The sequence below is a fragment of the Zalophus californianus genome, chromosome 6 (genome assembly GCF_009762305.2).
Source record: "Zalophus californianus isolate mZalCal1 chromosome 6, mZalCal1.pri.v2, whole genome shotgun sequence".
NCBI classification, from domain to species: Eukaryota; Metazoa; Chordata; class Mammalia; order Carnivora; family Otariidae; genus Zalophus; species Zalophus californianus.
This window is the reverse complement of record NC_045600.1, coordinates 31,403,896-31,428,442: the sequence shown is the minus strand read 5'-3', so window position 1 is coordinate 31,428,442 and position 24,547 is coordinate 31,403,896. Positions and strand designations below refer to the sequence as shown.

Below are 24,547 nucleotides of genomic sequence, written 5' to 3'. Positions count from 1 at the left end.
ACAGTCCACTGACTGAGCCAGCCAGATGCCCCACATGGGCAGCTTCTTAACATCTATAAATATGAAGAATTACATCATGGTTATATATATTAAAATGGAAGCAGACCCAAAATTGCCTTGTCTTTAGAGAAAATAAGATGTTTTAGTTCATTTATTTCACATTTTTGAGACCATACTAAACTAGTCCCCCAGCTCACAGAGAAAACCTACATGAAAAAATGATGGGTGCGACCATCTCAGTATTGGACACCAGAGTACTACATTTTGAATTTATTAATTTTTATCAAAATATTGCATACAAAAGTATACACATAGGAAAATACACATATTGGCAGGGTACAGCTCAGTGATTTTCACAAACTAAATACAGTCATGTTACCACAAGGCTACATTTTAATTGTCCAACATTACTAATTCAAGATTCTTGGACTGCTTTTCAAACTTAATTATTTTTCTTTTTTTTTTTAAAGATTTTATTCATTTGACAGAGAGACACAGCAAGAGAGGGAACACAAGCAGGGGGAGCGGGAGAGGGAGAAGCAGGCTTCCCGAAAGCAGGGAGCCCGATGCAGGGCTGGATCCCAGGACCCTGGGATCATGACCTGAGCTGAAGGCAGATGCTTGACGACTAAGCCACCGAGGCACCCCAGACTTGATTATTTTTCATCTCTGAGCTTTCAGTCAGTTCTTTGGCTTAACATCCTTACTGCTAATAATTTATTTTGTGTAAGGAACCGAGTGGGCACCTACAACCTGCCAACTTTTTTCTCTTAGGCTTGTTTAGCGTTCAGCTCTCTTTCGTTGACCACTGCAGCCCAGGCTTCTAATTTCCAGAAAATGCCCCTTATTCCAAAATCATCCATTTCTCCTCTGAGTCTCTCCACCTCCAGTAATGCTTTCAAACTGAAGGTAGCAACTCAGTGGGTCTTCAAATAAATTTAGTGAGTTGGACTTGTGACCAGTATTTAAAAAGAGCCTCGTGGAGGGACAAAAAAAGAGGCAAAGAGAAAGAAATGGAAGAGTGCATTGTAAGCATTATAAGCTTCACTGTTTTGTGAAACATTGTATTTAGTTTTTCATTTATATAAAATTTATTTTTTACTATAGGTCATGGTCTTAAAAGTTAAAAAAAGTCATAAATCTCATTTCAGTAATTTAAAAATACTACCTAACATTAATGTCAGACTGTTAATAGTCATAGACCTTCTTTAAATCAATAAAATGGAAATGTATTGGCTGAAGGAAGTCTTTTCTCTCTCAGAGGAACACTCCATCTCATTTTAAGATGCCAGTGTGACTCAGAGATGTTACAGGCAGATAGCCCTCATGAATGTAAACACAACAGTCCTTTACCCAATGTAGCAAACTGAATCCAGCGGTATAGAAAAAGGATAACATGTCTTGACCAATTGGAGTTTATGCCAGGAATGCAAAGTAAGGGTTGGAGTAATATTCAAAAACCAGTTTAATTCATTATATTAATCGAATAAAGTAGAAAACTTTGATCATCCTTAACAGGTACAGAAAAGCATTTGGCAAAATTAAACTCTCCTTCATTAAAAAAAATTACAGCAAACTAGGAAAGAACTTCCTTACTGAGAAAGGGCGTATTCAAAAACCCTATGGTTAAGACACCTATAACATTCAGAACAAAGCAAGGCCATCTCTCCTCTCAGCCACTGGTATTTAACATTGTATTTGGGGTCCTAGCCAGCTTCTAGCCTGCAGGAAGGCCAGAAAAAGAAACAAAAGGCATAAAGATTGGAAAGAAGTAAAACTGTTTGCAGATAATGTGATCGAGTATGTTAAATGGTTAAAATTTTAAAGCCTCATATTATCAAATGTTGATAATGGTATAGAGCTACTAGTACTCTCATACACTACTGTTGGGTGTGTAAGATGGTACAGTCACTGTGGAAAACAAACAGTTTTTTTTTTTTTATAGCTAAACCTTACACAGAAAGACTTGTACCTGAATGCTCATAGCAGCTTTATGTATAATAGACCAAAATTGGAAATAACCCCAATGTCCATCAGTGGGTGAATGGGTAAACAAATTGTGATATGTCTATGCAATAGAACACCATTCAGCAAAAAAGAGGAATAAACAACTGATAAATGCAAAGCATAGATAAATCTCAAAACATTGCTATAAGCAAAAGAATCCTTACACAAAAGTGTTGTGTATTATATGATTCCATTTATATAAAATCCTAGAACAGGAAAAAAAAAGTCTTTCCAGGAACAAGAAGCACATCAGCCCCTGCTTGGGACCAGGAGTGATATATTGACTTCAGAGGAGCATAAGAGAACTTTTCTGGGATTTTAAAATGTTCTGTATCTTGTCCTTGGTGGTAGTTACTAGAATTTTTGCACTGTGAAAACTCATTGTGTCTTATTGTATGTAAACTATACCTCAATAAAGTAGATTTTTTTAAAGAGATTTAGACATTTAATTTAAAAACAAGTAGACGAAATCACTGTTAGAAGAAAAAGAACTCTACAGATTAAAAAATTCCTTTGGGATGATGAACAAATTCTGGAGATAGATGAAGGTGATGGTTGCAGAACAGTGTGAATGCACTTAATGCTATAGAACTCTACACTTACAAATGGTTAAAATGGTAAGTAAATTTTATGTATATTTTATCACATTAAAAAAAAGGTTAAAAAAAAGAAAATGGCTATGAAAACAAACCAAAACTTTCAGGAATTAGAAGAATATATAGGGGGTTTTTTTGTTTGTTTTTTGTTTTTTTAATTTTCACATGGTATGTGATTTGTGCCCCTCAAAAATATCTTTTAAAGGATTAAGGCAGGGTCTAAAATATTACAAGCTTGTGTAATTTCTTTGATCAAAGGTAAAAATGCTTAATCTAATTATAAATGAGAAATGTCTAATATGTTGGCCTCTCTTCATTAAACACAGCCAAGATCAGGATTCTGGCCTTGAAGCATTTATGCTTTGAGTGTCATATGTGAATATAAACTAGAAGTATTACTTGGCCAAGTGTCACTTCCTGTAATTCAGAATATCCCAGCAATTGTATTTCTAGAACTGAATTTAGATGGAAAGCTCTGTCTCTTAAAATGCTCTGCCCTTTTAAAAAGTTTTGAGTTAGTGATTGCCTCCTGATATATTTTTTTAAGGTTTTATTTATTCATTAGAGAGAGAGAGCATGAGCAGGGGAAGAGGCAGAGGGAGAGGGAGAAGCAAGATTCCCCACTGAGCTGGGAGCTGGACTCAGGATCGATCCCAGGACCCTGAGATCATGACCTAAGCTGAAGGCAGACGCTTAACTATCTGAGCCACCCAGGTGCCCCCCTCCTGATTTTTTTAAAGCTAAAAGGTTTATACTCAGTTTGCTCTTTATTTGCAATTTCTAAATCAACCTAGGTCTAAAACTAGATGAATTTGGTTAAAATTATTTTCATTACTTACTGTTCTTCGTTTGCCTGTCTTCATCAGAGTAAAACTTATTGTAGTTTCTTGATGATATTGGCATGAATTTCTCAGCCAGAAAGGAGGATCTGAGGATGATCTGCTTGGGAATATGACTGCTTTCTTGCTTGGTGATTTGCTTCCACTTCCAGGTTTTGAGAATAATAGGCAGTTAAAAGATCTGCATGCCAGGTGCCTGGGTGGCACAGTCGATTAAGAGTCTGCCTTCAGCTCAGGTCATGATCCCAGGGTCCTGGGATGGAGCCCCACATCAGGCTCCCTGCCCAGCGGGAAGCCTGCTTCCCCCTCCCTCTCCTCCCTCTGCCTGCCGCTCCCCCTGCTTGTGCTCTCTATCTCTCTCTCTCTCTGTGTCAAATAAGTAAAATCTTAAAAAAAAAAAAAAAGATCTGCATGCCAAAAGGAGTTTATGATTGGCTAGATTGTAATATAGGAAGTAGATGTCTTTGCAGAGCTTGAAATGCAGAAGAATGGGAGCATCTATGTGAAAATGTTTCAAGGAGGAAAACATTTTCTCTTTACGGTTCATTCTGCTCTAGATAAACACCACCAAGTGAGTGAAACACAGAATGTGATTGCATCAGACAAAGCAGCAGAAATACCAGTTGCCCATGAACATGAGCACAACCATGACCACACACAGCTGCATGCCTATATTGGTGTTTCCCTCGTGCTGGGCTTCGTTTTCATGTTGCTGGTAGACCAGATTGGCAGCTCCCATGTGCATTCTACTGATGGTAAGTGGCTCCAAGGCTTTCTGGGCGGTGCAATAAATTTACGGTTTAGAAAGTCACAGATGATTGAATAATTCAGCATATATCAATGGCCTTAAAGCTTTAGTGCGAAAAGCTCGTGTCTTTCTTGGGTTCTAGGGAACATTTTATTCAGTTGGGGGAGCTGGTGAGTTGTGACATGTGGCACAAGAGAGTGCTTATTGAGTTATTACCATGCTTACCTTAAAGCTGTCTCATTTGGTTGAGAGTCTGGGGCAGAAATTCTTAACCTTTTTTGTGCCGTGGAGCCCTTAGGCATTCTGAAGCCTGTGGACCTTTTATTGGAATCATGTTTTTAAATATGTAAACCGTAACGCATAGGATTACAGAGAAAACCCGATTATATTGAAATACAGTTCCAAAACATTAAAAACAAATTTATGATATAGTAATATGTCTTCTTTATTGATGCATTAATTAACCAGATAATATATTTAAATAATATGCAAGGTGGAGTTAAATTTTATTTTTTAGGACAGCAGCATGATAGCTTTTGTTCCTTAGCTTGGCTAAAAACATTAAATTGTAAGACAAGCTTCAACAAGGCAACAGAGTGTCAAGTTGAACATCCAGTTGATTTGGTTATTTGTTTTGATGGTTACTAGTATAGAAATTCCTGCTTCACAAAGATATTTTCTTACAGATACACTTAAACACATTCATAGCTTGCTTTCCAAGGAAAAATACACTTCCTCAACTACAACTACAATTCTCCAAGACTTAAAATTTAACTCTAGGCATAGTAACTTTTAAAAAAAATTTTTTTTAATTGTTTATTTTTTTTAAAGTAAACTCTACCCCCAACATGGGGCTCGAACCCATGACTCCAAGATCAAGAATCACATGTTCCACACCTACTAAGCCAAGCCAGGCACCCCCAGATATAGTAACTTTTTTTTATGTTATGTTAATCACCATACATTACATCATTAGTTTTTGGGGTTTTTTTTAAAGATTTTATTTATTTATTTGACAGAGAGAGACATAGCCAGAGAGGGAACACAAGCACGGGGAGTGGGAGAGGGAGAAGCAGGCCTCCCGCGGAGCAAGGAGCCCCGTGCACGGGGAGTGGGAGAGGGAGAAGCAGGCCTCCCGCGGAGCAAGGAGCCCCGTGCGGGGCTCGATCCCAGGACCCTGGGATCATGACCTGAGCCTAAGGCAGACGCTTAACAACTGAGCTACCCAGGCACCCACATCATTTGTTTTTGATGTAGTGTTCCATGATTCATTGTTTGCGTTTAACACCCAGTGCTCCATGCAGAACGTGCCCTCTTTTAATACCCATCACCAGGCTAACCCATCCTCCCACTCCCATCCCCTCTAGAACCCTCAGTTTGTTTTTCAGAGTCCATAGTAGATATAGTAACTTTTTTGTCTTAAGGTCAATGAATTCATTAGGAAACAGGACAGGTGAACATAAGGGATGGGAAGAAAAAAATAAGATAAAAACAGAGAGGGAGGCAAACCATAAGAAACTCTGTAACTATACGTAACAAACTGAGGTTTGCTGGAGGGGAGGTTGGGGGGGTGGGGTAATTGGGTGATGGGCATTAAGGAAGGCACATGATGTAATGAGCACTGGGTGTTATATACAACTGATGAATCACTAAATTCTACCCCTGAAACTAATAATACACTATATATTAACTAAATTGAATTTAAATAAAAATTTTTTTTAAAAAAGATCAATGAATTCATCTTTGGCTGGGTCAACGTCTTCATATGGTTTATATTAAATAAAAAAAGATTCTGATCCATGATACAACTTTAATGCCACCATGATAGAATAAATTTGGAAGAGTTACATCAAACTCCTAGGGTTTGGTGATAGAGGGGTTTATAGATACCTGTTTTCAAATACACTGACAGAGAACTTTGCAGATAGGAGCTGCTGGAGAGCAGCATAGATGTCTTGGTCCTCCGTGAGAGATCCCATGACTTTTGCTGTTAGTGGCTGAATGACTGTAGGTGCAGAGTTGCCTGGTAGTTGCCCAACTTTGTCACATGAGCATCTACAGACAAGAAGACTGTAGTCCTGCAGTGTGGTGGCAGTTTATACACCCTTAATTTAAAGTAGTGATGAGTGAAAGCAGTGATATAAAGAGGTCTACAACTGTAAAATAACCTGAAATTATCTGATTACTCCTGGCAATAAAGTTTGGTAGTGCCAGTGTTTGTAGTTTATGGTCTGTATTCATAATCAAAGGAAATGATGGATTTCCTTTAGAGGTTAGTAAAAATTAAAATGCACTTTTTTCCAGGTTAGGGTCACAGGCGCCCCCTGCATTCCACCTGTGTTCTTCTACATGGATCCCAGGTTAAGAATGCCTGGCCTACAAAAAAGATCTGTGGAAAAGCAGGCAAAAGACATGAACAGATAGTTCATAAAAAGATAATTAAAATGGTCCTTAAACATATGAAAAGATGTTCAATTTCGCTTAGGAATGCAAATCAAAAGTCTGCCGAGATGCCATTTCTCACCTGTCAGGCAAAAATTCAAAAGCTTGACAATATACTTTGTTATCAAAGCTACAGTGAAACACACCCTCATGTATTGCTGTGGGAGTACAAAATTGTATGGCCCCTACAGAGGGGACTTTGGCCATATCAAACAAGACTACATTTGTATTTATCCTTCAACCCCAAAATTGCACTTCTGGGAGTTTATTCTGATAATGCAGCTCCAATATGAAAATACACATGCACAAGATTATTCAGTGCAGCATTATTTATCATTGTAAAACCACTTTTAAATGTCCAGTCATGGAAATTGGTTGAATGAAGTGTGATGTGTGCATGTTAATGGAGTTCTAGGTAGCTGTGAAAAAGAATGAGGAATCAGATCTCTGTGAATTGATAGGGAGAGATTTCTAGGAGCTATTTTTAAGTGGGGGGGGCGGAAAAGCCGAAATGTAAATTAATATCTATCATAGACTACATTTTGGGTAAGAAACTGGGGGAATAAAACACATGTCTGCTTATTTTTACAAAAAGGAAACATGAAACCTCAGGTAGGCAACAGAGTTACCCAGAAGAGGTGGGGGCAGGGCAGGATGGGGTAGAAGAGTTTCAGGAGGGCGTGGCACTTCCCTGGGCACGCCTCTTTGATATAGTTTTGATTTTTGGAAACATGCTGCTATTTCCCATATTCAAAAAATAAAATGAAATCAACAAGGATAGGGGAAGTTAACTGCAGCAGATGAACTGTAATTCAAATGAATAACACAATCACACTGAAGGGGATTTAAAAAAAAAAAGTGACATATGAATGTAGTCTTTGACTATATATTTTTGGTTTTGGATGGAGCTGGGGGAGAAGCATAAACAATTACCAAACTCTTTTTAGTAGGCTTTGCTTTTTCTGATGGCACAGGTGAAAACAATTCTGAAACAACGTTTTAGGTGTATTCTAGGATTGCGCAAGTGTTACTGTCATTTGAGTGTGTTGCTGTTGGTGGAAGCAGAGTTCTCACTGTGGAAGAGGGGACGTACAAATATGGAATGGGGGAAGGCAAGAAAGAACCCCTATAGGGATGGACTGGAATTGGAGCTATTGGACTCATGATTTCTAAAATGTATATGTGTATATGTGTGTATATGTGTACATATATACGTGTGTGTTTATGTATACATGTATGTATGTCCTAGCTCTGTCTGCAGAGAGGGCCTAGAAGTAAAGACACCCCACTAGCAATGAGCATACCAGGGCTCTTCAGAGAAATGGCTGATTCCAGGACAGGGGCAGGGTAAGTACAAAATGAGCTTGGAACATCTAGTGCTCAAAAAAAAAAAAAAAGTAGGAAGGAAGAAAATGGAAACTTGTCATAGAGTATAGAACCAGCTTGAAGGGGTTCCCGCTGGCCAGATCTGAGACAGTTTGAGCACCAAAATAATTATGAACAGTAATGAAGCAAAAACCATTGAGAAAATGGGAAGCGCTGAGCACATCCACGTGAGAGAGGAGGAGGAGGGAGAACGCTTGCTTCCGGTGGGTTGCTAAATGTCGACTTGTAAGTGTGGAAAGAGTGCAGGCAAAAGAAAATCTTTTTGCAAGGTTCATGGTAAAAATTGGCGCAGGCCAGAATCAGCGAATGTTAAGTCCAGGGGGTAAAATTTTTATTTGTTTATTAGTTGCAAGGAAAAAAGAGTAATGAAATGAAGAAATCCATAGTACTTTGACCAGATGATCAAGCTTAGTGTCATCAGCGTCTGTTTTCAGTGTGGGCAAATAAGTGCCTCCTTACAGATAACTATGAACTCTGGGCAAATTTTTAAAAACCACTACCTAAAGACACAAGAGATGGACTTAAAGCAGGAAAATTCTGGAGGAACAGGGTAAGTTTCTGTGTTTACTGCTTTTAAAAAGCAGTCAGTGCCCAGTTGGGGTAGCTAAAACTGTTAGAAAACATGGTCTGTCTGGCCTAAGGAACTAGAGGTCAGGGTAACTACAGACACTGGAAAGTGAGGGGAGAGTCTTAGAAGGGAGAGAGACAGAGAAACACAGCCCCAGATTTTATGTATAAACTCGACCCAAGTGTGGCTGAGCCCTGAACCATTCTTTGTGGGCAGACTCAGCTAAAGATGAAAGAACTGAACTGGGATTTGAGCAGCTGCCCAAAAAAGAGACTTGACAGTTTAAGCCAAACCAAGTGACTTCAGGCAAAACACAAAATGGACACTCTTTGGAGGCATGTAATAGAATCCAGTGTATCCACAAGATAACATTCACAATTCACTCTACCAGCAAGCAGCAGATAGACATTACATTCTGTGCCTCTAGACATGACATCCTGAGAAGCAGCACCTGTGTAGTATTCCATTTGAGGATGCATAATCTAAGGCCACATCAGACAAACCCAAAGGGAAGGGATCATTCTTTTTTTTTTTTTTTAAGATTTTATTTATTTGACAGCACAAGCAGGGGGAGCAGGAGAGGGAGAAGCAGGCTCCTCACTGAGCAGGGAGCCCGACGTGGGACTCCATCCCAGGACCCTGGGATCATGACCTGAGCCACCCAGGCGCACTGGAAGGGATCATTCTATTAAAAAACAAAGGCTCAGGAAGGGACATGTATTCTTCAAAGATATCAGTGTCGCAAAAGTCAAAGGCAGAGAAAATACTCCAGATTAAAAGGGACTAAGGGATACAACTAGGTGCATATTTGATCCCAGACTGGATCCTTCCTGGGAGGGAAAAATGCTCTGAAAGACTTTCCTGGGCAGTTAACAAAATTAGAACATGCAAGAGAAATTAGAAAAAAATTATCAATATTAAATTTACTGAAGTTGATCATTGTACTGTGATTGTGTAAGAAAATATCCTTTCTCTTAGGAACTACCCTTTGAAATGTCTGGGGAAGAAGAGTTATGTATGCAACTTACTTTGAAATGGTACAGGAAAAAAAATACGTGTGTGTGTGTGTGTGTGTGGTGTGGATACAGAAAGAACATGAGCACAAACAATGAAGCAAATGGGTCAAAATGTTAGACAGTAGGTCATTCTGAGAAATGAGTAGTGAGTGTTTTTTGAACATTCTTAAAACTTTTCTGAAGATTTGAAAGATTATTTCAAATTATTTCAAAGATTATTTGAAAGATTTGAAATTATTTCCAAATAAAAGGGTTTTTTTTCAAAATTCATTGAACTTCATTAGCCATTTTAGTCCAAGGATACTTTTTGCTTTGTTAATCTCCTTGCATATACTATTTCTTTTCAGTATTTTTCCGTACACTTTTTCTTTTTTAATGGTCTTACATGTATTGGGAAATTGATTTAGGAGTAAAGGGTTTTATTTGTGTGCTTTTACCAAATAGCAAATGAGAAGCACCTTCTGGTGGGATGGTGTCTGATTCCAACTGCATTACATAGTTGCTCACAGTGGCCTTTATGACATTTTTGTGATTCTTATCAGTTTCAATTTTAAATGCATTTAAAGGCCCATTAGTGCCCTATAATCCTATACAAAGAATTAAAAATAGCATGTGTTCCTTTATTCTTCCTCCTGTTTCATCTCTGAAGTCATTGTTTTTGCTCACTTTTAATCTGGCTTTACCTATTATCTACAGGGTTTTATATATTATTAAATATCAGTAAAAATTGATTTATTAAATTTATGCTGAAGTAGTCTTTTCCTATAGTTTTATAAAAACTGTGTTTTAATTTTAAAGCGTCTAATTTTTACTTAAGATGCTATTTATAACTAGACCATAAGACTGTATAAAGGAAAAACAAGGTTGTCACACAGTATAATATGATATTCTTCACAGTTGGGGGCGACATTGAAACATTTGTTGTCTCTGACCAGTTAGGGACTTTAGCTTGCCTTCCTTGCAGTGTTTTAATTAGAAGATAATTTTATTTATTTTTACTAAAAAGATAACATGTTACTTTACTTGTATGTTTTTTCCACTATAAATCATTCCTTCTTTGCACTGGTTTCCCCCAGAAGATTAAATCCCTTCGAATCTATTTGGCTAATGTCCATCTGTCATTTCATCTGGCATTTTGATGTCCCTATCTTTTAATTTTATGTTGTTTGGACATTATTTACTTGCTTGTATATTTTCTATTATAGCAGAGACATTCATGTAATACAGAGAAGTATTTTTTTCCCCTCTCCAATAAGGATTGTTTAAACAGCTATTGGGTTTCTAGTGCTGTGCTACATTCTGTAAGACATGAAAAAGAAATGGAAAGAAGTGGAAAATTCACTTTTGTGTAGTTTACAGTCAGTCTGGGGATATAAGACCTATTTGAGTGAAAACAGTTGTATATATCTCAGGTGTGATCTAGGAAAAGCTTTGAAGTAGCATGTAGAGTCTGCACATAGAGCTCTTGGTTTCTAGGCAAGGGGAACCTTTTGAGCTGGAATTAATCTTTGATTCTTTCTTGAGGGAAGTGGTCCTAGAATTAGACTTTGAACAGTGGCTAGGTTTCAGATTGATGAGCTAAGAAGTTAAAGTTCATGCCAAGAATTAAGGATGAGAGATTTGGGGAAAGGACAATGAGAAGGTTTTGTTAGAAGATGTTAAAGAAACTGGTTTAACTGGATTGAATAATGAGAGATAAGATGATAAAGAGCTTAAGACTGATAAATTGATAAAGAGCTTAAGAACCCACTTAATAGAGCAGTTTGGACTGAATCTGAAGAGCAGCAGATAACTGGCGTTTCGGAAGAGTGGGGTGATTCAGCGATGAATCCGACAAGGATGTGTAAGATGAGTTAGATTAGGGAGAAATGAGAGCAGGGGGAAACCAGCTGAGAACCTATTGCTCATTCAGGTTCAGGTGGATGCAAATTTAGGTTAGGATGGTGGCAGTAAAATAGAGAAGGGCAAACATGACAGACATTTTGGTGCTCAAATAAGGATAAAGTTGCAGGAGGCTGGGGAGGAGGGACAGGTAGGCAGTGATGACAAGATGGGTCTGCAGAGAAGTGCTGAGAGGCCACAGAGCACTTTTCAGTGAGAGCTGCAGGGTTAAGAGGTGTGAGGCAGTTGAAGCAGTTAGGGGTTACATACTGTCTTTTCAGGGAAGGCTGGAGCAAGTGAAGAGTTCCTTCCTGCCCCCTCTTTCAGGACAGGGGAAACTTCTAAGTGTTTAAAGCCAAAGAGAAAAGACAGTCATGGGGAAAATATAATCTACTTTAAGAGCTTTTTAAAGAATTCTTCCACCTCCAGGTCAGTGTTCTAGCAGTTTCTGTTTCACATTGCTTCGTGGCTGACTTGCTTATTTTTACTTCAGATCCAGAAACAGCAAGGCCCAGCAATTCCAAAATCACCACCACACTGGGTCTGGTCGTCCATGCTGCAGGTAGGGTTGGATGGCAGTGAGACCCCTCTCTCTTCTGTCCCAGCGTGGGAGGCTTAGTGTGTACATCCCAGGGACTGTCCCCATGAACTGCGGAGAGGGTTGCTTCGTGAAGTCCTCCAACACAAGCATAAGCCCGGGCGTGCTCAAGTGTCAGGGATTTACAAGCTAAGAACAGTTTTTTATTTTTTTAATGGAGGAAAATATTTTGCGGCACATGAAAGTTACATGCAATTCAAATTCCAGCGCCTATAAATAAAGTTTTTTGGAACACAGCCATGCCTATGATAATATGTTTACATATTATCTGTGGCTGCCTTTGCAAAGCCTGAAATATTCCATGTCTGGCCCTTTAAGAAAAAATGTGCTGACCTCTGCCCTAGAGCCTCATCTGGAAAAGAGCCTTGACATTGTCCTGAAGAGCCCTGTTGCTCAGTATAAACCCAAAGTGCCCGTTGAGGCAGAGGTGGGCTGTAGAATGCCGAAGGCACAGCGTTGCTGACTGGGCATGCCTTAGAGTCCTAACCGAAGACCAGTCCCAGCAGTACGAGTCTGTGACTGACAAAGGCATGTGGGAGATGGCCCACTGTCACCTAGACCTTTCGATAGAACATGTTCATCTGACAAAAGTTCATCCATTCAGCCAATATTTACTTCTTGTGTATAGAAGTCATCTATGTAGAGTTGGAGTGTCTTTATTTTGTGTTTTTTCATCTGCAAGACAGAGATGCTTACTTTGCAGTCTTTGCGATTTCTGTTATAACAGCTGACATATTGAATATTTGGGGCCAGGTGCTAAGCTGTTTACATATGTTTTCTCATTTAATCCTCATGAAAATCCTAAGAATACATACTTCCTTGAGCCCGTTTTAGAGATGAGAAGGCTAAGGTTCAGAAAAGTTAAGGAACCTTCCCAGAGTCAGATGCAGCTCTCCCTGCCTCTAAGGCCCACACACGAAACTACTACACTGTTGTTGTTGTTGTTGTTGTTGTTTTTATAGTATTTTATGTTTTGTTTTTTCCAAATTTAGCGGATGGTGTGGCCTTAGGAGCAGCAGCCTCTACTTCACAGACTAGCGTCCAGTTAATTGTGTTTGTGGCAATAATGCTACATAAGGTAAGCGGAATTTTAGTGGAAGATTTGATATTGAATATGTTCATAATGAAAATTTCTCTTTGGTCATCGGTATTTTTTTGGAATGGGAAGATTTTTTTAGTTTTTATAGTTGCCATTCATTTGAGATAGTTGACCAGCTCTGTTCATAGCTAGGATTTTTTGCTACTATTTTTTTAAACTTGCACGTGAACGGACTTTTTTAATGGTCATACACACCAACTCTTAAATTCTCTACAGATTTCTATATTTTAAAGTAATTCTTGTTCGTAAATGTTTTTGTTTTTCTTATACTCTTTTCTTGATTATTTGTCTTTTCCTACTATCTGAGAAACACACACACACACACACACACACACACACACGCGCGCGCGCGTGCGCGTAGGATATTTTCTTAGCTTAGAACATTAATTCCTGAAAGGCAGAACTCAGTCTTGGTACCATGCCTGTTTTTGTTTTGTTTTGTTTTGTGGGAATTCAGTCAAATGACATGTGCTTCATAATATAGAAGCGATCCATACTTTAATTAGGAATACTTTTTTTTTTCCAGGCACCAGCTGCTTTTGGGCTGGTTTCCTTCCTAATGCATGCTGGCCTAGAACGGAATCGAATCAGAAAACACTTACTGGTTTTTGCACTGGCAGCCCCAGTCATGTCCATGGTGACATACTTAGGACTAAGTAAGGTAAGTCTGATCATTCCTAGCTTATCTAGACAAGTATCTAATTCTTTTGTGATTTACTGGAACCTACGGTCTTTTATGTTGATTTTTGCAATTACATTACCCCCTCAAACGAAAGATGAAATTACGAGTAAAAGCCAGTACAGGGTAAACATCTTCATTCCAAGGCATTCTCTTCATAAATTTAGAGCATTTTCCTATTCATTCAATTTCAGAATTTCTTCCCTATCAGTTCTGAAAACATTTGCACAGATATATGATCTTTAAAATAGCATAACTCAGGCCTAACCAAACACACTAATTTTGTTTGACAGATATATAATAAGTCACAACAGTACATATTTAGTGTTTAAGCAGGCGCGTGAAGAGTGAGGGACAAACAAACAGCAGTTTTGAGGAGAATAGGGGATGAGCAGAGATGTCTGTATTCTCATATCACCAAATACTAAATATCTAGTTCTTTATCATTGCACTGAACATAACGTCAGACCTGAAGTAACATGTGTCCCTTGTCAGTTCCGAGCCTGGGCATTCTTCCCTGTTGTTCAAGGTGGACCTTTCCCTGCCTTCTAGTTCTGTCCCCTGGGGCTGTAGGTCTTAACAACCCTCCCTCTGGTACTTCAGTGTCAACTGACTGGCCACCGGAGAAAAATCTTAGAACCAAACTGCCTCAGGGCTAGTCATGGGAACTGCTTTCCCCCATACTCTCTCTGAGGGTCATTCCATTCATAGTTGATACAGTAAAACTTGTATTAAAAGGAACATATGAGAAATGAGGTGGTTAAAACACGATTAAGTTCCTGTTAATCATGTTTGTTGATCTGGATTGCTAACAAATGAGGTGTTGTAAAAACCCTCTTTGATCATTTGAAGACTCTTCTTTCAGTCAACAAGCAATATATAGTTCCTTTTTAAGTATTACTCTATTTATCACTTCATTGATCAGTGCAAGTCTTTAGAACTTCTCACAGGAAGGTATCATTCTGGAGGCATGGGGTTACATGTTGCATTATGGCGTGTTCTCTTCTTAAAAATTTAATTAATTGTCATAGTCCATAGGTCCACTTTTTGAATAGAAAAAGTTGAAATTAATTGTGTCAAGATTAGCTTATAAGATGTTTCTGCCTCTGTGAGGGCAGGTACTGCATCTCGATTCCCACTGTATCTCAAGCACCAGCCTAGGGCCTGGTGTATAGGGATGTTTGTTAAATGTTAGTAGAATAAATGAATGTATGAAATTTAATACTTGCATTAATAATGCCGTTGTTTCCATTGTAAGAATAATACATGCCAGGCCTGTTCAACCAGACTTGAAGTTTGTTTGAAAAAGCAATTGTGTACATCATCAATAGTCTTAAATTTGGAAGCTTTTCATCAATAACAAAATTGCTCTGATCTCGAGATGTCCCCAGTGTCCCATATCGGACCAGTCATGAACACTGAGTGTTTTTTTTTTTTTAATCAGGACTTCTTCCTGACCTTGAATTTTACTTGTCTTAATTTTTCTTCTTTCTCTCTCCCTCTCTTAATTCACAGAGCAGTAAAGAAGCCCTTTCAGAGGTCAATGCCACTGGAGTGGCCATGCTTTTCTCTGCCGGGACATTTCTTTATGTTGCCACAGTACATGTCCTCCCTGAGGTGGGCGGAATGGCGCACAGCCACAGATCTGACCCCACTGGCGGGAGGGGCCTCAGCCGCCTGGAGGTGGCCGCCCTGGTTCTGGGTTGCCTCATCCCGCTCATCCTGTCAGTAGGACACCAGCATTAAAGGTCGGATGCGGGCCTCAGGCCACAGCTGTTCGCCATCCGGTGAGAACAGCCAGCACGTGACAGCTGCTCACTCCCTCAGTCTCTTGTCTCACCTTGCTCCATCTCCACCTGTGTTCCTAGAGTCCGGAGGGAGGTGAGATTAAAACCTGGAGTAATGGAAAGCTTTTAGAGTAGAAACAACACACTGCGACTGGATAGAGACATTCCGTTGTGTTGTTTTTTTTAAAGGGCCCTTGGCATTTTGAGTTTTGATGTTTCTCTTAACCCTATGCTCAGGGAAGATGGAATTTCATTTTAAGGAAAAGTGGAGAACTTCATACTCACAATGAAATAGTAATTATGAAAGTACAGTGTTCTGTAATTAAGCTAGATCTCTGTCTTAGTTTAGAGGCTCTGCCACTTACTTTATCCATTGATTTTTAACATGGTTCTCACCGTGTAAGACTGGTGCTTTAGCATCTGTGCCACACGCCTTGATAAAGGTCATAATGCCCACTGTCTTTGATGCTAAAGAGGATTGTAGTTTATTTGGGGTAAGAGGAAAATGACAGCAAGGCACATGAAAAGCTGACTTTTTACTCGAGAGCTGTCCATTGAAAAGAGGACGTCTGGAGAGACTTAACACCTCCTTTCGCGTCTGCCTCTTTAAAGAGAGCCTGTCATTCCATCAGTGGAGCAACAGAGATGGACTAGCATCGAAGGAGGCCACTGGTATTTCTTCTCAAGTTCTCCTTTGCAGAATACCTGCTTCCAATGCAAAGGAGCCAAGTTCTGGTAGGTTCAGGCCCACTCAGGCTTTCCTTCAAAAACAGTCAGATCCCAAAGGTCTTTTGAAATGAAGGGATGTTAATTTCAAGTAAATTTGGATAATAGCTGACATTTTTGTCATAATCTTTTTAAAAGTAAGATAACCAAAACCCTGTGTTGTCCCTTTTTTTCTTTTTACATATTTATCTTAGCAGACTAGCAGTCCCTCTGGCAAAATACTTGGTGTCCTTTGGAGAGTGCTAGGTCAGCGTCAGAGAAGCACCTGTAGCAGTGAAGAGAGGCAAGATGTATGACAAGTGGGAAGTGTTTGCCTCTTGATTTAAAGCTTATTGAAATCATGTCTCTTGTCTCTTCATCTTTTCCATGCTTTCCTCCTGACTCCCCTCCCCCCCGCCCCCCCATCTATAATTTGCTGCTTACTGCGGGTGGCGATGTTGGTATCTGTGTGAATTGAATTCTCATCAGGACAACCACTTCTTGAACTGTGATGATGAAGATAACAATGTCTCTGTTTTTTATTCCCTTCAATGAAGTTACCTTTGTGTCAAATGCAATTTTGTTAATCCCTTAAAATATCATTTCCTCATATGTGAGATGACACAATCATTAATATTCTGGTCATTTAAACAGTTGAGATAGTAAAAGTGTTTAACAAACTGGGATGATTTTTCCATATTTGCCAAATCCCTGTAAACTTTGTGTTATCAACTAAGTGTATACTATGTTATTAATTTATTTTGATTTTCTGTACCATTTCAAAACACATTATATAAAGAGGGAACCAAGACTGTGTTCTTCAGGGCAGTGGGTTTAGGAGTTCGTAAAATGTCTTATATGACGTATATGCCAGCATGCCTATAATTTCTTTATTTCCTTCCTGGACGTGTCACTGGGTCAGCAGCTATGGAACTTGTGAGCCCTCTGCCGGCCATAGACCAAAGTAGCACAAATAGGATAGGGTTTTGTATAGTGGCTGGCAACCATTGCATATGATGTTAAAACCAACAGGAGGCACATTCTGGAAAGTCTGAGTGACTTGCTCTGACTTATGGGAGTCATGGGGCTTCGTCTGGCCCTTCGAGATGTCATGGTTGCCTTGATTCTCCCTGGAAATTTACTTTGTTAATAAATAGTACATCTTAGTGTCTGGTTTGGTTTGGGTAGCAGCACTTTCTGTCATACTGTTGCGTGCAATGATGAGAATTTCGTCCTGCTGGCCAAAGCCTCTTTCAGCAGTGCCTTGCCATCATTAAAAGTTTGGCTAGAATATCTTGCTTGGTAGGGGGGCCTTGAACTCTGGCAAGGATTGAACCATCAAACTTCCAAATTTGTATTCCCCTCTGGACCTCGCGTTAACAAGCAGACCTTGCAAGGCCTGCCAGCTCTCGGGAGCTGTGGCCTTTCTCAGATTTTAAAGCTGCTGCCTCAGGAGCTACTCATTTCTCTCCTGGTCAGCAGGCAGAAATAGCCATACTAACCTTAGAGGGCTCAAACGCACCTCTAGGCAGCAGGGGACCGAGCAGCATGGCAGAGGCCTTCTTCACTGGGGGAGGAACTTGCTCGTGCTGGGCAGTGTCCCAGAAGGGGCCACAGCGGTGGTCACTTACTGGCACATTTCAGTTCTGTTTTCCTCTTGTGTTCACTGCCTCCTTAGATGTAGATGCCTTAATGCTCTCATGCATTTGGCAACATTGGCAATACTTAAGTTGCTGCCGTGATCACAGATGGAATCATTGGCTACCAAAGAGATGCACCTGATGATGAAGAGTACGGTCCTTCCTTCCTCATAACCAAAGTTAGTCTTCATTGCAATTTGACTCCGTTATCCTTGGTAGGGACAGATTTCTTCAGATTCCAAATGCACTCTTAAATGGCAAATGAAGGTGGAAAACGCTAATGGTCCATTCCCCTCCCTTGTTTTCCAGCGAGTTGCGTATCAGTCCCCATTTCCCCGAAGCAGCGCTGTTCTAGGGCTGGCTGCTTTCCTGTGCATGCCGTTGCCAGATTTTTTTAGGCAGAGGCTCTGCACTGGAGTGTAGAGAGTTGGAAACAGTTCCATCAACAGAGGCTACGTGTTCTCTCTTCCCCCTGTCACCTTTCTATCACCCTATTCAGAACAGTTGAGTCAACCCTGTTCTTGTATTTTGAATCATCAGAGAAAGGACAGAGGTGGTCGTTTTGAGGGGTCAGTTCTTTGCAGAGAGGAGACGATGAAATTGTGTTTTTTACCAGCCTACTTCTAAGTGTCACTGCCTGGTTTTTCTCTTTTTCAAGGATGAGAACTAGGAGGACACACCAGCATTGGAGTATTATGCCCCTCAGACCCATGGTAACTAGGTACTAAACAGGGGAGCTGTCTACCAACAGCACAGACCTCCAGAAAATTTCTTGCCTACAGGACCTCTGGGCCCCTTGAGAGACTGAGAATATTGACCAGATTCTTCCCAAACTGCTGCAGTAGAAGGTGATCTACAGGAGAACCATCCTTCCATTAGAAAATTTCTACTCAAAACAGAATGATCCCAAGAGCACTGTTGGGGATGCTATGAAAATAAAACCAATGATGGAGCCCCCCCCCCACTTTGTACCTGAGACATCTAGATAAACCCCAGGAGACTTGAGGGGAATTTGTGACTTGTAGGAAAAGACTAGACAACCATTGGGAATTCTCTAGATACGCAAGGAAATTGGCTTTGATCTTTTTTCTGATAGCATCTTCTGGCAAGTTGGAAGTCTCGTGGGATAAAACTGCAGTTCCCCTGGTTCAGTAGCCCGAACAGTGATTTTAAATGTCCCCTTTCCTGGATCCTTTGTAAACATGAAATCATTCCATGGATGGCTGCCTTATAATTTTGTCTCTTTCCGTGTTAATTGTGAATGGTTAAACAATTTTTTTTGCTGTTTTCTGATTTGTTTTATGATATTAAATTTTTATTAGCAGATACCTTATGTGAATGGCTCATTACTTAATCTCTTGGCAGTTTGCTTTTCTGTTTGACGACTAGACTTGACCCACATTTGAACATCAGCAAAGGTAATGAAAAGCTTTCAAGGGCAGGGGAAAAATGTGCTCACTATATGCAGATCCTTTAGGGAAGGAAGGAAGCAAAGGAGAAAGGGAGATGAAGGACACAATACACCACGTGTCCCAAAAGATATTAATTCATTGACTTTTATTTTGCTTTGCCATCAGTGTTAATGCTTATGAAGGTAGTGTACTCCCAGAAAAGAGAAGCAGGCAATAGACCCCGATCACAGTGAGTTCAGTCAAAGGGCAGAGTTGCTCTAGGAGTATATAGAGGCTGTGAACACCTGACCCTAGAAATAGAGATTTTAATAGAAGTGCAGTTTGTAAATTTGTTTCTAACTCCTGTAAGTTAGGGCAGCATCCTACAGTGTAGTTTTATAATGTCAGAAATAAGCGACCTTGTGTCCCATTGCTGTGTCTAAAACGCCCTTCCGCAGCTCCCTTGCCTCCTTCCCGCGTTGATCTAAAGTCTCCTTCAGTTAGGCCTCCTGTGACCACCCTATTTAAAACTAATCTGCCCCACCTTGCCCCAGTGCTCCTTACCTTGTTCTCTTATTTCTTTTTCTGTAGCACTGGTCACCTTTTAATCTGCTTTATAATATATATATCCTTACTTTGTCCTTCTCTACTAAAACATAAGCTCCGGGAAGCTAGGTTCTCAATATAATATGTGTGGTTAAGTGGATTGCTGTGGCCTGAGGGGGCACTTCCTAATCTGTGGCAGTGTGGCACTAATCTAGCACTGCCCTAACCAGCGGCAGGACCAGCTGCTGGCTGTGCGTCTAGCTCCACCCACGCTCACACTGCGGTGAGGAGTCCGCACACAGGGCTGAGTGTACAGGTGGGAAATTCACTGGATTTGGGTTCCTAATCCATGACCAGCTAATGTTAGTAAGGGACTGTGTGACTGATTGAGGGACCTGAACATCTGGATCCCTTTGGCTCCGCTACTGATTTCTGTTGCAATGTTAGCCATTGCCCAGTTTTCTAAACTTGGGTAGGAATGTGAGGGGAGACTGTCCTGTTCCGACTGCCTTCTTTATGGAGGGATCCTGACAAATACGAGAGCCATCAGAGGAGGGAGCCCAGTGGAGACAGGATGAGAAGCCAGAGCGTTTGAGGAGGTGTGAAAGGAACTGAACGTTTGCCTTCATCTGGAATGTTCTTGGGGGGCAGAACTTGATGACCACCATCAGATACTTCAAGGGCTGTCAAGTGTGAGAGCACAGAACTTATTTTATCCAGAAGGTGGAATGGGAGGTAAACTGAGCCCTACTTCTTCTCCACTTACCTCTTCATTCAGCAACGTTAACTCAGCACTGAGCCCTTCCTACAGACCGGACACTCATAGGTGATGAGTGTTCAAAAGGGAGTAGGGGTCACTTCCACGCCATAAAGAGCTTGTGGATTCAAACAAGAAGACACAGTTGCCAGTAGTAGCACCACAGGAGGCAGGCAGATGGGTGCTCAGGGAACGCATGGGGGCAAGGAACCTAGAGCGAGGCTTCAGGGACAACATCCAGAGGGAGAGGAGGCCTGCGTGAATCACCGGTGGAGCAGTCGGGAACAGTTCTCTGAGCAGGAGGACCTCCATGGCAAAGGCCTGGTGGCACAAGAGAGAGAATGCAGACTCTGCATAGAAGGTGCCACGGACTGGCTGAAGGACAGGGGAGGCACCAACAGATGGTGTGTGAGATGTGTCCATTCCCTAGGTGACGTCTGTGCTTCCAGATTTAAAATTGCACAGATAATTGGGCCTAGCCAGGGTCTCTGTGCTTCCTGCCTCATTGGCAGCCTTCCCAGGTGCAGTCCCGGCTGACCTCGAGTTCCTATCATCAGATGATTCAGGGACGTGGTAGTCCAGAGAGCCTTGTGCTCCAGAGGCTCCTATGGCCCCTCAAGGTGGAGCTTGGGGACTTTTTTCCTTCCTTATCCCTGCTTGTCTCCCCCACTCCCTGGCTGGGGCCCAAAGACCCCTCCTCATCCCACTTGCAAACAGCTGTGTTAGTTATGGTTATGTACAGAGGGCCAGGTGGGAGCTCAGTCTTCCTTCTATCCTTTGGTTCTCCCTCTCCAAAACTCCTACGCCCCCTGCACTGCGGTTTCCGTAAGGGCACATGTCATGGAACATGGCACCTCTATGGCTTCCTCTACCTCTGAGCTGTCCAGGCCCTGTGTGAAGGCAGAGGTGGGAGCGGGAGGGGCAGGCATGAGAAGAGACCCTCCCTCCTGTTCTCTTCTGCCCCTGACTTTGCTCTGCTCGGTATTTGGGGAAGCCAGGAAAGAACATCTGCTATTGGACCTGGAGAAAACATTCTAAGGGTAGTGCGACAGAGTTGGCAGGGCCCCTTTTTCATATATGAAGCCGCGAGGGTTTTGAAGAAACTTGCCCAAGGTGTTTAATCAAGTAAAGGAGGAATCCTGGCACCTGATCCAATGAATTGCTAATTCAGTTCCGGATGAAAAACCGGCCCCCTGGCTCTTCCTCAGACGTTCTGGGAGTGTGTGGGATTGTAACAAAAATGGCTTTGGGCCTCTGGGCCAGACTGAACACATCCTTCTCCCCCAGTGAAATGAACTTGCACTTAGAAGCCAAGTTAGTGTATTCATTTCAGGCCACACATCACCCACGAGGGGGAGCACCGGATACCTTCAGTGTTTCTGAGCAGTGTGCCGCCCACAGCTGTGGCCTTGGATGCCACGGGACCGTGTTAGTGCCGTGAAGCAGCGGGCTGACTGGCAGGGCAGTAAGGTCCTTGGGTCGACCTCGGCAACCTTGGGTGTGAGCAGTTGTCAGGCAGAGAGAGGGCAGAAGCCAAGCAAGAGGTTGACCCTGCTGATGAGAACAGAACTATCTCATCTAATGCAAGAATCTTCCAGCTCAGGGCATCTCAAATGCAGGACTGACTCTCCTTTGGCTCCCTCGGCCCCTTCACTTGGCCTGCTGGCTTCGAACGTGCATGCGGTGCCCTGTACCCCACTTCCCCTCCCTCCTGGGTTCCCCTGGGAGGCAGCCAAGCCCTTGCAGGTAAAGGAGCCTCATACCCATGTTTGGCCTTAGAAAATGCAGCCAAAGTGGAACACAATTCAATAAAAAGAGATAGGTGGTTTAAACCTCAGAAGGGGAGGAGGGCGTGGTGGCATCACAAAAGTGATGTCATCTGAGCTGAATCTTGCAGTCGGATTTTTGGGGAGATGAGAGGAGAAGCACCCTGGCCTGAGGGCACAGCAAGTGAAAAGGGGCTGTGAAAGTTTGGTAGCTCCTCGGAATATCAGACCCGGCGTGGCTGGGGTAGAATGGGGGCGGTGGGGCGAGAGAAGGGGGAGCCCGGACAACTGGGTGGGACAAAGGAATGGGATCCAGTGGGGGCTGAGCAACACTGAGGCCCAGAGAGGCTCGGTGATTGTCCTCAGTTCACACAACTGATAGCAGAGCCTGGATTTAATTAAACCCCTCTTAACACTGAAAGCAGGCAACAAGTCTGCCATCTCCAGATTGCTTTCTCCTACATTGTCCACCGCACCACAGATCCTGTTTTATTCTCATGAGGGAAAGCTGAGGCCCCGAGGGGTTGGCGTCCATTTGATGTGCAAACAAACAAGAAATTGCAGCACCTGAATGGGGCCAAGTGAAGACAAATGGATTCAGTAAGCGTTTGTTGAGCCCCTACTACAGGCCCTGGACTCTGTCCTCAAGGAGCTCACAGTCTTGGGATGCAAACACGGAGAGGGATGAGAGAGAGAGATTTGATGCTGCAGGAGGGCCTGGCCTAGAGCCCAGATCTTTTCTGCTTCTTCTCTTCTTGGCCCCATCAGGATGCTTGTGCTGGGTCCAGCCAGCAGCCGGACGCCAGTGCCAGGGCAGCGCAGGGAACCTAAAAGAGGCACATTCCTGGGTCCTTCACTTGGCACCAGCCTGGCCCACCTGCCCGAGAGTGGGGTCGGGACAAAGAGGGCGGGGAGCTGAAGAGGCGGCACTATGGGAAGATCTGCTCTTGTCCCGGTTGCTGGGGGCTTTTGAGGCCCGATCAGGATGTGACCCCAGGGAGATCCTTGTTACCCCTTCCCTGTCCGAGAACATCTTCCTGCCCATTCCTGACTAGAATGGGTTAAGGAAGACTCTGGCTCACTCTAGCTAAAGTGGAAGATCAGTGAGCTGGGCCCCAGTCAGTACTCACACATTCCCTTACCATGGGCCAGGCACGTGTCACGGCCATGCTTACACCTGTTTCATGGAACAGTGGTGACTATCACAGGAGCCTGCAGACTCTGGATAAAAGCAACATCATGGTAATGTATGTTCTTTCATACAGCAAAGGAAATCAAAATGAAAAGGCAACCTAAGGAATGGGGGAAAATATTGGCAAACCATATATATGGTAAGAGTGAATATCCAAAATATATAAGGAACTCATATAACTCAGTATAACCAGATCAGAAAAATGGACAAAGGACGGAACAGACATATTAGTACAAAGGTAGGCTATTAGCATGGGTGCGAACTGAGATGCTTATGTACAATATAAACACACCCTCTGATGATTTTAAGGGGCAAAATGGATGGTATAATCCCCCAGGGAAAATGCCTAAGCCAGGGGTGGTATTGGCTCATGAGGACCAAACCACTACCGTGTTGTTACTAAATGAACATTTACCAAAAGACACCAAAAGCAAAAGCAAAATAAACAGGTGGGACTACATCGAACCAAAAATCTGCGCAGCAAACCAGCAACAAAATGAAAAGGCAACCTATGGAATGAGAGAAGATATCTGTAAATCACTGATCTGATATGGGGCTAATATCCAAAGAACACAATTCAGTATAAAAAAAAAAAAATAACCCAATTAAAAAGTGGGCAGAGGAACTGAATAGATACTTTTCCAAAGAAGAATGGCCAACAGGTACATGAAAAGTATCACTAATCAGGAAAATGCAAAATCAAAACCACAGTAAGATATCATTTCACACCTGTTAGCATAGCTGTTATCAAAAAGACAGCAGGTAATGAGTGTTGGCAAGGATGTGGAGGAAAGGGAACTCTCATGAACCATTGGTGGGAATGTAAATTGGTGCAGCCACTATGGAAACCAGCATGGAAATTCCTTAAAAAAAAAATAGAACTACCCTATGATCCAACAATATC

At 41.8% G+C, this 24,547-nt stretch overlaps 1 protein-coding gene across 4 annotated transcripts in view; it reads left to right on the top strand.

The window, feature by feature from the left end:
- The window catches only part of SLC39A9 (solute carrier family 39 member 9), a 55,385-nt gene extending 36,066 nt beyond the window's left edge, over positions 1-19,319 (top strand). For 2 of the 4 annotated variants that reach the window (XM_027570210.2, XM_027570211.2), the window contains 5 exons: positions 4,000-4,197; positions 11,977-12,045; positions 13,074-13,159; positions 13,707-13,841; positions 15,375-19,319. In XM_027570210.2, the coding sequence (XP_027426011.2) occupies positions 4,000-4,197; positions 11,977-12,045; positions 13,074-13,159; positions 13,707-13,841; positions 15,375-15,605 (719 nt within the window). In that variant the 3' untranslated portion in view covers positions 15,606-19,319. The remainder of the gene's footprint in view (positions 1-3,999; positions 4,198-11,976; positions 12,046-13,073; positions 13,160-13,706; positions 13,842-15,374) is intronic. The other 2 variants (XM_027570212.2, XM_027570214.2) reach the window with 1 other exon arrangement.
- The last annotated feature ends 5,228 nt before the right edge of the window (positions 19,320-24,547 follow it).